Here is a 13029-nt window from a genome sequence, read left to right on the forward strand (position 1 = left end):
GATTGTCATTGAAAAGCATAATTAATATGGTAGGAGCAATAAGTTAATTTTGCTCCTTAAGGTTTTTCCTTCTACCCTTTATTCTGTTAATTAGTCTCAAACACAATTTTCTAGACTATTGTACTGTATAGTACATGTGTGATATATTAAAATTTACATGCACCTGTTTGCTATAATTACTGCTGAAATATGAAAGATTGAAATGTACTATTCAATTAATCTAGCATGTCAAATAAAGGACTAATAAGTAGTGTTGCTCTTCAGTGACAGCTGTTTCCACAACTTTGTCACATACTGTAGCATGTAGCTGGCTATAATTATCCAATTTTTTTGTATCGGTTTGTTCCCTTGCGAACATATTTCACAGAAAGGTAATTATCTTGTTTTTCTGGCTCATTGATGATACGAGTAGCTTAAAATTCGCACTGATTTTCCATCCGTTTACTGCACAGTACATTATTGCTGTCAACCTGTTCTACAAAGTTGGAAATGTGCTAGTTTGTTCAGAATTTATAAAACTGGATTTAACTTCAATGTATAATTTTTATTGCTCTCCATAATGTAATTTCTTGGTTCAGATCATTATTACTTTAACAAAGTAAAATACAAAACTTTGTAACTGGATACGTAAACTATCTTCCAAAAGGCTTTAAACATTGCGCAGCAGAAATGCATACTCCATTTATAGAAGGAATGAAACAGCAGTAGAAGCAGTGTAGTACTTTCCTCCATGTAGCTGTGACAAAATGAGGATTATCACAGTTCTTTTTGATGTTAAGGACCGTAGCTACATGATATTATTGTAAGCAAAGAATGTGTCCCATTAGAAAAGTCATGCCTGTATAAAAGAAAGGCTCTGGAACATCATAGGGGAGGTGATGGCCTAGTGGTATTATCGCTAGACTATTAAACCAGAAACTCAGCTAATTTTCTGGGAACCCAGGTCTGAATCCCGCCATGGCAGATGGTGGAATTTGAATTCAATATATTAAAAAGATCTGAAATTAAGAATCTACTGATGACCATGAAACCATTGTTGATTGTCGGAAAAACCCATCTGGTTCACTAATGTCCTTTAGGGAAGGAAATCTGCCGTCCTTACCTGGTCTGGCCTACATGTGACTCCAGAGCTACAGCAATGCGGCTGACTCTCAACTTCCCGCTGAACAAGGACAACTGGGGATGGGAAATAAATGTTGGCCAGCCAGTGATGCCCATGTCCCACAAATGAATAAATAATCAGACTTCGGAGCAGGCCATTCAACCCTTCATGCCTGCTATGTCTTTCAATAAGACTGTATCTGATCTGATGGTAGTCTCAATTCCTTTTCTGCCTGCCCCTCATAACCCCTGACTCTCTGGTCTATCAAAAATCCATCTAACTTAGCCTTGAATAAATTCAATGACCCAGCCTCCATTGCTTCGTGGGAAAGAGAATCTCGCAGACTAATGACTTTTGAGAGAGAAACAAATCTAATTTCTGTCTTACTTCTAGTCTCTCCCAGAAAAGGAAACATCCTCCTCATATCCACCCTGTCAAGTCCCCTTAAGATCTTATATCTTTCATTTAAGATTTTGATTTGATTTATTATTATCACACGTATTAGCATACAATGAAAATTATTGTTTCTTGCGTGCTATACAGTCAAAGCATAGCGTTCATAGAGAAGGAAACGAGAGTACAGAATGTAGTGTTACAGTCCTAGCTAGGGTGTAGAGAAAGAGCAAGTTAAAGCAAGGTAGGTCCATTCAAAAGTGACGGCAGCAGGGAAGAAGCTATTCTTGAGCCGGTTGGTCCATGAGCTCAGACTTTTGTATCTTTTTCCTGATGGAAGAAGGCGGAAGAGAGAATGTCTGGGGTGCATGGGGTCCTTAATTATGCTGCCTGCTTTTGCCGAGGCAGCGGGAAGTGTAACAGACACTGAGGGAGAATTTAGCATGACCAGTCCACCTAACCAGCACGTCTTTTGGACTGTAGGAGGAAACTGGAGCACCCGGAGGAAACCCACGCAGACACGGGGAGAACGTGCAAACTCCACACAGACAGTGACCCAAGCCGGGAATCGAACCTAGGTCCTGGTGCTGTGAGGCAGCAGTGCTAAACATTATGCCATCGTGCCGCCCGCCATTGGTCACCATTTGGACAAAATAAGAATTGCAGGAAGGCATTTTAGTTTTTCATTTGTAGAAAACAAATGTACCTAAAGCTTCTGCTGCACGGATGAAGCAGCGTAAAACCAAAACACACACATTGTGCATTAATATTTGATTTACCAGATTAGCAAAACAGTTTGAGCAGTGATCCAAAATTTTTGAACAGTGTAATTCTCTCAACAATTATTTTTGCTGTGAAACTGCCAAAACAGTTCTTATCAATTCTATAATAGATTGATATTGCTTCTTTATTTTACAGGTTGCTCAAAAAAATGTTTTTATTTTCTCCTTTTACAGTCCTAAGCATTGACATTAATTAATTTATATCATGTTTATTTGCATTTTGTCAAATTGAAGTAAAGTAAAGTTTATTTATTAGCCACAAGTAAGGCTTGTATTAACACTGCAATGAAGTTACTGTGGAATTCCCCTCGCCGCCACATTCTGGCACCTGTTCGGGTCAATGCACCTAACCAACACATCTTTCAGACTGTGGAGGAAACCGGAGCACCCGAAGGAAACGCACGCAGACACGGGGAGAACGTGCAAACTCCACACAGACAGTGGCCCAAGCCGGGAATCGAACCCAGGTCCCTGGCGCTGTGAGGCAGCAGTACTAACCACTGTGCCACCGTGCTGCCCCAGACAGCTTATCTGATTAGTATTGTGTTTATGATGGTAATTCTAACTGTTTAGTATTTATTTACATATCTTAGGATCAGATTGGAATTATTTTTACATTCACTACAATAATTAATCATAAATAGAGCTCTATAAAGAAGTTTTTCTTTCATTACAAAGCGCTAAAACCAATATTTTTCCCACTGGTAACAATGACAATTTTGGCTTTGGAGACAGAAAAAAGATCCCTGTCTTTATGCTATGCAATAGTTTTGTGTGTTTTTTAACGTTTCAAAAGTTTGATGGTTGAAACTTTTCCACACAATTTTGGTTTCATTATTTTCTTTGTCTATTTTGTCAATGCACATTTTAGACAGATTGGTTCCAGTTGATATGAATTCAGCCTCTCTCAATGGCAGTTCTGATTTTAAAGGTTTCTTTTATATGTCATTAATAGCTATAAAAACAGGTTTTAAAGCTTCTGCGTTTACATAAAAAGAAGCGATTAGTCATAATAAACTTCTATTCCTTAAAGGCTGAGACAAAAAATAGGGGGAAATAAAGAAATGGCAAGATGTTAAACAATGTGTCTTTGTGGTGGAAGACACAAAAACATTCTTGACTTAAGGGCGAACCAAGGCTCGCATGAAAATGAGGAACTCGAGGATATTATTGTTGATGAAGAAATGGAATAAGAGTTCAAATGCCCTGGATCGGATGGTGTGCATCCTAGTGTTTTAAAGAGGTGCAGCTACAGAAGATGCATTGATTTTCATCTTCCAGAATTCCCTTGATTCTAGGACAATCCCCATTGGAAAGTAGCATTATTGAAGGAGGAAGGGGAAAAAAACAGTATTATAAGCCAACTAGACGAAATCAATAGTAGGGAAAATTCTGGTACCTATTATTAGGGATGTGGTAACAGAACACACAGAATCGTCATATAATTGAGCAGTGTCAACATGGATATATGAAGGGAAAATCATGTTTGACAAATCTATTTGGAGTATTGCAGTTGTATAGGGCCTGGAGTACTGTGTGCAGTCTGCCTAACTAAAGGACACGACTGTCCCGGAGTGAGTGCAACAAGGATTTGCTAGACTGATTCCTGGGATAAGCGGATTGTCCTATGAGGAGAGATTGAGAAGAATGGATGGGTGATGCCATTGAAACATATACAATTCATATGGTGGATGCCCATTCGATTTTCCTCTGTATGCTGCATACAGGGGATTATGTTTACAAGTATACTCAAGTTCAATAACAGGAGGATGTGTTTTCTGCAAGCCTGAGTTTTATGCCTCTTGGTTTATCCCAGTGAATACAAAAAGTTTGTTAAATTTTAATTTTTTTTCCAGCAAAGCTTTTGTTATGTGCATCTTTGCCTGCCCCAGTCACTGTAAACTTTTATATTGAGCCACACAAACCAAGTCAATCCCTGCCTTAATGCTGTGTTAGGTGAGGTGACAATGGAAGTGCTGTATTTGGTTACAATTCCTATTAGCTTGTAAGGGCTAAAATGAAACTAGGGTTTTCATATCAGATTGGCAGCTAGTGTCCCTTGCTTGAGATTGTCTTCACGACGCATCCGTTTTTGTACAAAGTTGGGCTTGAATGTGATGCAGTCAGAAAATTAACGAATTGTATAAAAACAAAATATGACGGATGTTAGAAATCTGAAGTGAAAACAGAAACTGCTGGAAATAATCAGCAGGTCAGGCAGCATCTACAGAGTTAGAAGCAAAGTTAACATTTCAGGTCGATGACCTGAGTTTTGATGGAAGGTCACGGAATTGAAACGTTAACTCTGTTTTTCTCTGCTGAATATTTGCAGCATTTTTTGTTTCATTTTAGTTAGCCAACTGGCCGTGTCCAGCTGCACAGACAAATAGCACAGACACTTCTTTCGAAATCCAAGACCTTCTGACGCTTGTAGAACTGCAGCCCAACATGAATTTTTACTTTTATGGACAAGGAATGGATTTGTTTAATATTTTATGAATGGAACTTGCGTCAAAACTTATACTTTCTAGGTGATAACCCATCCATCAGTTGTTTTGTATGCTGCAAAATTATGATGTGGAGAGTTAATGGCTTTCATCATTTAACTTTGTCCACTTTTTTTTTCCAGATTAATATCTTTTTCAGGGAAAATCAGACTACTGGATGTTGGAAGCTGCTTTAACCCATTTTTGAAGTTTGATGAATTTCTAGCAGTTGGCATAGACATTGTGCCTGCAGTGGAGGTATGTTGTATCATCATACGTTTATATAGTATTTTAGAAACAACCATTTGGAAGAACAGAACCTGATAGGAGAGAGCTAGCATGCGTTCAGAAGGTAGGGATTGTGTTTAACCAACTGGCTGGATTTTTCTGAAGGGTCTATAGATCTGATTGATGGGGATAAGGCAGTGGACGTTAATTAGCTGCATTTCAGAAATATATTTGACCTTGCCCCGAAATAACCAGCTAATTTGCAACAAGAGTGTGTCCAGGGGATAATGGTAAAGCATTAAGCTAGATTGATGGCTGGAAAGTATACACCGAAGAGTAATAGTGTGTGGATAATTTTCAAAATGAAAACCTGCTGACAATAGAGTTCCACAGAGATTAGCATCGGGGCTATTGTTATTTGCAGACTTTCAGAAAATACTTGGAGGATAGGGTATTATGCAAGATGTTTAAATTAGTGGACGAGACCAAATTGGGTGCAGTGGCAAATTATGGTACTTGATCAATGTGCAATCATCCAAATGACAGCTAGGTCAATGAGGAGTGGATTTGAAAGGAATTCGACAGATGTAAAGGTAAAGTATGTACCCCAAAGAATTACCTTGGATGAATTTCTACTTTAATTGTAATCAACAATCTGGGCACAAATTGCACAAAAAATTGTGCTTGTTTTCTGAAGTGATTTTTTTTTCTTTGTCCAAGTTTCCACTCATGCTCATTTGCACAGCGCTGAACACAGGATCTTCTAGGAACTAGCAGAATTGGGTAGCATTTTATAATGTCACTTTTGTATATGTTTGAGCGGTGGTAACATGGTACAAATTTATTGATGCAGATGAAAATAGGTTTGTAACAGTATAAAAGTATTTTTAATCACCACCATGTAAGCCACAACTGAAAATAACTCGAATAAACAATAGCGTTCTCCCCACGTCTGCGTGGGTTTCCTCCGGGTGCTTCGGTTTCCTCCCACAGTCCAAAGATTTGCAGGTTAAGTGGATTGGCCATGCTAAATTGCCCCTTAGTATCAGGAGGACTAGCTAGGGTAAATGCATGGGGTTATGAAGATAGGGCCTGGGTGGGACTGTGGTCAGTGGGCCGAATGGTCTCCTTCTGCACTGTAGGATTCTATGATTCTAATACAGAGTCATATAGTATTTTTTCATCAGTGTACAGTCGTCAGTTTCTGAGTCTATTAACTTTTTTAAAAATGTTTTAGAACTTAAAAGATGCCTATTAGCATCCTTGCATGAAAAATAGGCTCAACTTATAAGAACCTCCCTAGAGATCTAGAAAATCACCATGGTGATTAATTTGATCAGGGGATGCGGTCAGTTTTGTGAGTGGGGCCAGCTACAAACACAATGTTTTTTAAACTAGCGCAAAAGATTGCAGAAATTTGATTTGTGTTGGATTTGCACTTGGAATTCCTTGATCCTTTCCACTGATTTGAATGATATCAAGTGTGAACTCCAGCAGAAACCTGTTTTTTTTTTGCATTAACTTTGTTTCTTGGATCCTGATACTTTGGTAGTTGAGGTCAGAGAATGGTATACCTCTGAAAGATCCCAGTGACTGGGCATCGACCATTTTTCAGGGGTTTCCTTCCAGACCAAATCCTCTTCGCAGCTGAAGGTAAAGGTTTGCCACTCTGGCTTTGAAACCTTTTGTTTGGTGTAACTTGTGTAAGGACTATGATGGAGCCCTGATCTTACCCTCTGAAGTCAAACCCAAACACAGTCTTTCATTCTTACAGTTTTCAGTGAGTAGTTGAACAGATTAGCTCTATATTCATAGAAATCATAGAAACCCTACAGTGCAGAAGGAGGCCATTCGGCCCATCGAGTCTGCACCGACCACAATCCCACCCAAGCCCTACCCCCACATATTTTACCCGCTAATCCCTCTAACCTACGCATCCCAGGACTCTAAGGGGCAATTTTTAACCTGGCCAATCAACCTAACCCGCACATCTTTGGACTGTGGGAGGAAACCGGAGCACCCGGAGGAAACCCACGCAGACACGAGGAGAATGTGCAAACTCCACACAGACAGTGACCCGAGCCGGGAATCGAACCCGGGACCCTGGAGCTGTGAAGCAGCAGTGCTAACCACTGTGCTACCGTGCTGCCCTTTAGTTTTCTGCTCTCAGTCCTGTATTTATTCACCATTGTTAAGGTATAGCTGCATGGATGCCAACAGCCATATATGTAAAGTAATTGGCAGAAGATTAGCAGAACCAGATATTTGTCTTTAACAAGCTCATGTTACACTATCCAACATGAGTATTCAATCAAATCACATGACATGATTCCAGTACGATTATATGATTCTTTATTTTGAGTTCACAATTCACCCTCACAACTCGGGTACCTCAGTATTGCTGAAAAAAATACATTTTGTCAAAGTTTTTCATCTTGGATTCTTCAGGACAATCACAACTTTACACTGAGAAGAGAATGCTATTGATTGGCAGTCAGACGCTGGTAGAGGTGTTGCCATGGAGAATGCACCACTTAATCATGACTGAGATTTAACTGCCAAGTCGGTACCATCCTACACAATTCAGCTTGACTGCAGCACACAGGGCTTTTCTCAAAACATTTAGCAATTCTGTCTTTTAACCTCTACATTCCATACATAATAACATTGATCCATAATATTTCAAAAAGTGCACAATGCTGACTGCAGATATATATGAGCCAGGATGGCACCACTTCCATCCTCTATCTCTCTCTCAATGATTCTGTTACCATGGTTATATAGTCCACTTAAGCTCTTCAATCATTTTACTGTTATAAACAGTGACCAAGCAACATGTCCTACATCCTCAAGACATAAATATGTGACCTTTCCATTCATTCAGCCTCTCAACCTTGCCGTAGACTTGCTTCCCTATTCCTGTCCTTATTCAGCAGAGCAAAAATTGTTCCAACTCATTCTGCTGATCCTACAAACAGCCCAAGGCTTTGAGACACATCAGTGGATGAACCTGCATTCCCAAATGTCCACCTCTGGTGCATTCAAGAAGGGATCACTGGATAACAACTTGAAATTACAAAGTAATTGATGTTCCCCTCCTCATCCCAGAGGCACTGATGCTAAACGTAGTACCTGCCTGCCACCATGACTGAATTTAACTAATGTGAGGGAGACTTAGAGTTAAATCTGGGACATTCTGTGTATGCAGCTTTTGGTTACACATTTAGCTTTATGAACTGAACCATTGAATGAATTCAGTTTGTTGCTTTAAACCTTGGAATCTTTACTATCTTCCTATATTTATAATTCCTACAGAAATTCTGCAAATCACTTTGGAGGTCAACATTAAAATTTGGGAACTGCGTCCCTAACCCATTGCATTTGAACCTTCCACCATTCTTACAGCAACAAGTGACATGGCGGTGTCTTCATTATGACATTTAAATCAGACTCCCACAATGCAGCAGGGAGCTTGATTTAAATTTAACAGTTGCCAGCTGGGTTTCCCAGGGCTCAGGATACTCAGCTAAATGTAGAAGTGAACAGCTACTTCTAGCACTAAGCATCTTGTGGGTCAGGAGGCGCTGGAGTGTTCCTGTCTGCCCAATGAGGAAAGCTTTGTTTTCCCTTCCTCAGATTGTATCAATGAGGGGAGGCTGCACTCAGCCAAAACACACAATCCAGGATCTATCACTCCCCATTGCCATGCTCTGACTCCCCCATCAAGCTGTAATATTTCCCTCCATCCACCCCTGTAACTAGACTCTGACGTATGCATCACATTACCATGCCTTGCTGCTTGCCGGTACGTCCCCCTCACTGCCCCAGTTCTAGGAAACGCTCAATTTCTTGCGCTAATAACTCCTTAGTTAAAAACTCATCTCAAGGCAACGTATTTTTAAATTGATAGTAGAAAGGCACTCATTATATTGCCATTTGAACTGAGAGATTGAGAAAGGACCCCTATCCATCCAGTTTATGCCAACCTTAGGAGCCGACGTCAAAAGAGTTATTGCATAATTGATCTGCATAAGAGCCACAGAGAGGAACTTCCAAACCTTTTCCAAGAGAAATTTGGGGAAAAATAATCCAAAAAATGGTGCCTTTAGGCAAACCACAAATTGTGAATTATCCACCTTTAATTTTTGCATCAATGTAGGTTGGTAAGAGTGTAGACGATAGGTAAGTGAAGAATTTCTATTGTTTTGATTTAGCAAGTTCTTTCTTTTAACAAATTGATCATCCTCATGCCTTGAATTTGGTCCATTATCTTCCAGGGAGGACAACTGATGGGAACAATGTCCTTTTAACGGTCCTTATGCACGACAGCCTTATGTGGGTCACATGGCTTTTTTTCTTTTGCATATTAGTGATTCCTGATGTGGTTGTCCTTCCTCCCTCTTCTCCCCTCACCGCCACCCCATCACCTTTTCATCCTTGCACTATTGATCTTTGCTTAAGTTTCTCAATTTTAAAAATGTTTAAAATTCTGGAACAACTAGCACTCAATCTTTTCTTTTGATGTAGTGTAAAGAGTTAACAATGCAGAAATATTGAGGAATGTGTTTTCACAATATATAGCGAATTACCTGCATTGCATTCAAAACCAGAAAGGTATAAAAATTCCAGAGATAGATGAATGTAGGTTTTCAAGTTGCAAGTTAATAGCATACAGTTTGCAGCAGCATGCCTTCAATTTGGTAGAACCAAGGTCATTAGGAACCAGTGCACATATCAGTAAGGTGGTGGTGTTTGTTGCATACTTGGGAAAAGAGCCAGCTGCAGGTGGGTGGGAACTTGAAGCCCAGAATCCCTGTGCTGATGCAAAGCCAAAAGAGTGAATTTAAAACACTCCTGTTGCTTGGAATGGAATTGCCACACAAACATTTGCAACATAAGTAGACCATCCAGACAACAATGAATTTATAAACAAAATGCGCGCAGTTTTGAGTGTTCTAAGTTTGGGACGACATAATTTCCTGGGTAAATTTAGTGTGAATGTGAGAGAGAAAAATGCAGTAAGAAGTCTCACAACACCAGGTTAAAGTCCAACAGGTTTATTTGGTAGCAAAAGCCATTAGCTTTCGGAGCGCTGCTCCTTTGTCAGGTAAGTGGGAGTTCTGTTCACAAACAGGGCATATAAAGACACAAACTCAATTTACAAAATAATGGTTGGAATGCACAGTGGTGCTGTGTGTTATAGACTTGATTGGGTTTTAATGGAAACAGCCCTGATTTCTCTTCTCACCACCCGTTGGCGAGCAGAAAGGTGTTTCGATTTCCCCTTTTTAAAGTGGTGGCATATTTCCCCCAACCCCTCAATTTTGGTGTGATCCAATTCTATGATTCTATGAATTGTCTGTTAATGACCTCACAGCAAACTTGAGATATGGTGAAATAAAAGAGCTAGGATATTTTTACACACATTCAAAACACAGAGGGGAGGTGATGTTGCTACTTAGCTCCCCACTACATGCATACAAGAAACTAGGGATAAGGAAAGGGAAAAGATTCAGGGCAAAATCCACAGACAAAAATAATAATAATTGTTTTACTTGTCCAGAATCAGTAATCCATAGGTGAACTCCTTCACGGAGGTTAGCAGGCTGATGCTGGGTAATCCACTTTTTCAATAGAGATTGCTTCCATGATGGAAGAGGCACATGGAGATGGTTAGCCTTTAGGTGCAGGAGTTCAGTAATTCCAGTAGAAAACGGTGTAGGTGGGCACCCAGATATCAACAAAATACCTGGACAGAGCCCTTTTTCTGCTGCTGCCTACTAAATGGAAAATGGCAGTTTGTCTTTCTTCAGCTCCACAAGGCAATATTACAGGTTCGGGCACAGTGGGGGGCAGCCTGCGGCCCGGGGTGCACATGAGGCCCACCTGGGCTCTGAGTGTGGCCCATGAGACATTTTGTTGACCGTTGCCCATGCGCAGGGTTGCCACATTCCGCTGATTTCCAACCATATAATTTTTTTCCCCCTCCCGGTATGACTGAAGTGATGCACACGTAAAGCAAGGGCAGGTGAAGTGAGGTACATGCTGATTGCACACAACATTGATTATGAGAGCCGTGTGCTCCCTCTGCATCCAAATTGTAAATATTTATTTTGTTTTTACCATTTAAGGTTGATAATTCTATTAATACATGATTAAGCATTTTTTATAACTTGTTATGGAACATTTGCTGATCTTAATCTTGGAGTCATGGTTAGTGATCAAGCCTGATTTCAATTTTGTGGCCAGTGAAATGAAGGAGTGTCACTCAAACGGCCCACTCACTAGCCTGGGTTGCCCATCACTGTCCCAGCAGCTTGAGGGGGTGTCTTGTGACAGTAATACATTCATCAGAGATTTCCAAGTCCTTTTGTCCTTGCAGATGAGCATCTCCGTTGGCCAGGGGCATGGCTTTAGAAGTGTAAAGGGTCTTTGTACAAGTCCTGCGCGTTTGATCTCTGCAATCATAGGGGCTTGAGAGCCTTTTTAGAGATAACAAGGTTGTTGCTGTTCTGAAGGCCAAAAATTCCTTTTATTTAAGCCACAGCCAGTCATGGCTTCAGTCAGTTTAAAGCCTTCATCCAGTTTAAAAAATACTTTTATCACAATATAAAGTGAGGTCCTCACCCCCTAACGTATTCAGAAAATTCATTATTAATTCTGCTGTTCCAATATTGAATATATTCCACTACTGTTCCTCACCAGTCTTGTTTGTATATGTTTGTTACAGAACAAGTTCTGTCAGAACACCCACATCTTATTATTGAATATGAAGACTCAGAGATCATAGATTATTATTAGGTCATAAACTCATGGCAATATGAGCAAAACACAAAAACTCCTGTTATTCCAGGATGCAAGATGTTTATTTCTTTGGGAATTATAAATAACTTTTAAAGTGCTAATATTGTTTCATCCATGCAGGAATAAAAAAACTTATATAAACATATGTTTACAAGCACCCAAGGGTAGAATCTTTTTTTGGAAATTTATGACTGGAATTCTGCTCCCATGCCACCCTCCAGCCCCACCAAATTCCAGTGTGTTTCATATGTTAGGTGAATTGATTTTCTCTTTTACCTCATTACATTATGGTTTTGCTGTCATTTACACTATCCAAACCCCATATGATATTTTGTTTCTTATCCTTGACTCGTAACCTGCTGTTTACTGTATTTTGGATGTGGTGTGGGGGAACAGGGGAAGCTGTGTGGATGCGCGAACTGCTGAGGCCCATGACTGAATGAAAAACTATGCAGAAGCATGGAAATATGGCCTCACATCAGAACCGAGCTTCATGTGGTGATTTTTGTGCGTGTGTGGGTGGAGGGGGGTAAGTTTGGAAGTTTCACTTAACGTTAAGCTAATGGTGTCATCGTGAGGGCTAGTTTCATCCTTAAAGGCTGAAGATCTTGCTTATCCTGTTGAATTTGAGGCATACGATAGACTATTTTGACTCATCCTTCTGAGTCACGACTCTTTCACAGCAATGAGCAGAATCCGATTACAACGCTGGTGAAACAATTTTCGGTGTTTAACATTAGATAGCAATTTCACTGCATATATAAAATTTTAAACTATTGGGAGACACATCTGTATCTTGTATAAATAATCTATGTCTGAACCACATTTCTGCTTTCTTTTTATCTGGAATTGGACTTAGCCTGTGAATGCACCCAACAAACAGCACAACATAAAATATTTTTTACAATGTTCCTCCTAACCTAGTTCGATTGGTGCCAGTACTTTTCCATGACAAATCTTCTTTATGTAGCCTTTGCCACATTCCATACCATCAACATGCTGTGGGTCAGCATTCACCAAAGACTGAACTGGACCAGCCACGTAAATTCCATGACTACGAGAGCAGGTCTGAAGTTGGGTATTCTGCGGTGAGTAAGGCAGGAATGTAATGATTACTCTCAACTTGCTTGGTTGGGTGCAATTGTCATGTCACTCAAGTTAAACAACATCCAGGACAAAGCATTTGAACTTGATCAGCACCCATCCTCCAGCTTAAACATTCACTCCCTCCTCC

General features: G+C 40.0%; 1 protein-coding gene across 1 annotated transcript in view; it reads left to right on the plus strand.

The window, feature by feature from the left end:
- samtor (S-adenosylmethionine sensor upstream of mTORC1) overlaps positions 1 to 13029 on the plus strand; it is a 117571-nt gene that overhangs the window by 90581 nt on the left and 13961 nt on the right. The window contains exon 4 of the mRNA XM_078219893.1: positions 4907 to 5021. Within this exon, the coding sequence (XP_078076019.1) occupies positions 4907 to 5021 (115 nt within the window). The remainder of the gene's footprint in view (positions 1 to 4906; positions 5022 to 13029) is intronic.

This window comes from Mustelus asterias, chromosome 9, assembly GCF_964213995.1.
Source record: "Mustelus asterias chromosome 9, sMusAst1.hap1.1, whole genome shotgun sequence".
NCBI classification, from domain to species: Eukaryota; Metazoa; Chordata; class Chondrichthyes; order Carcharhiniformes; family Triakidae; genus Mustelus; species Mustelus asterias.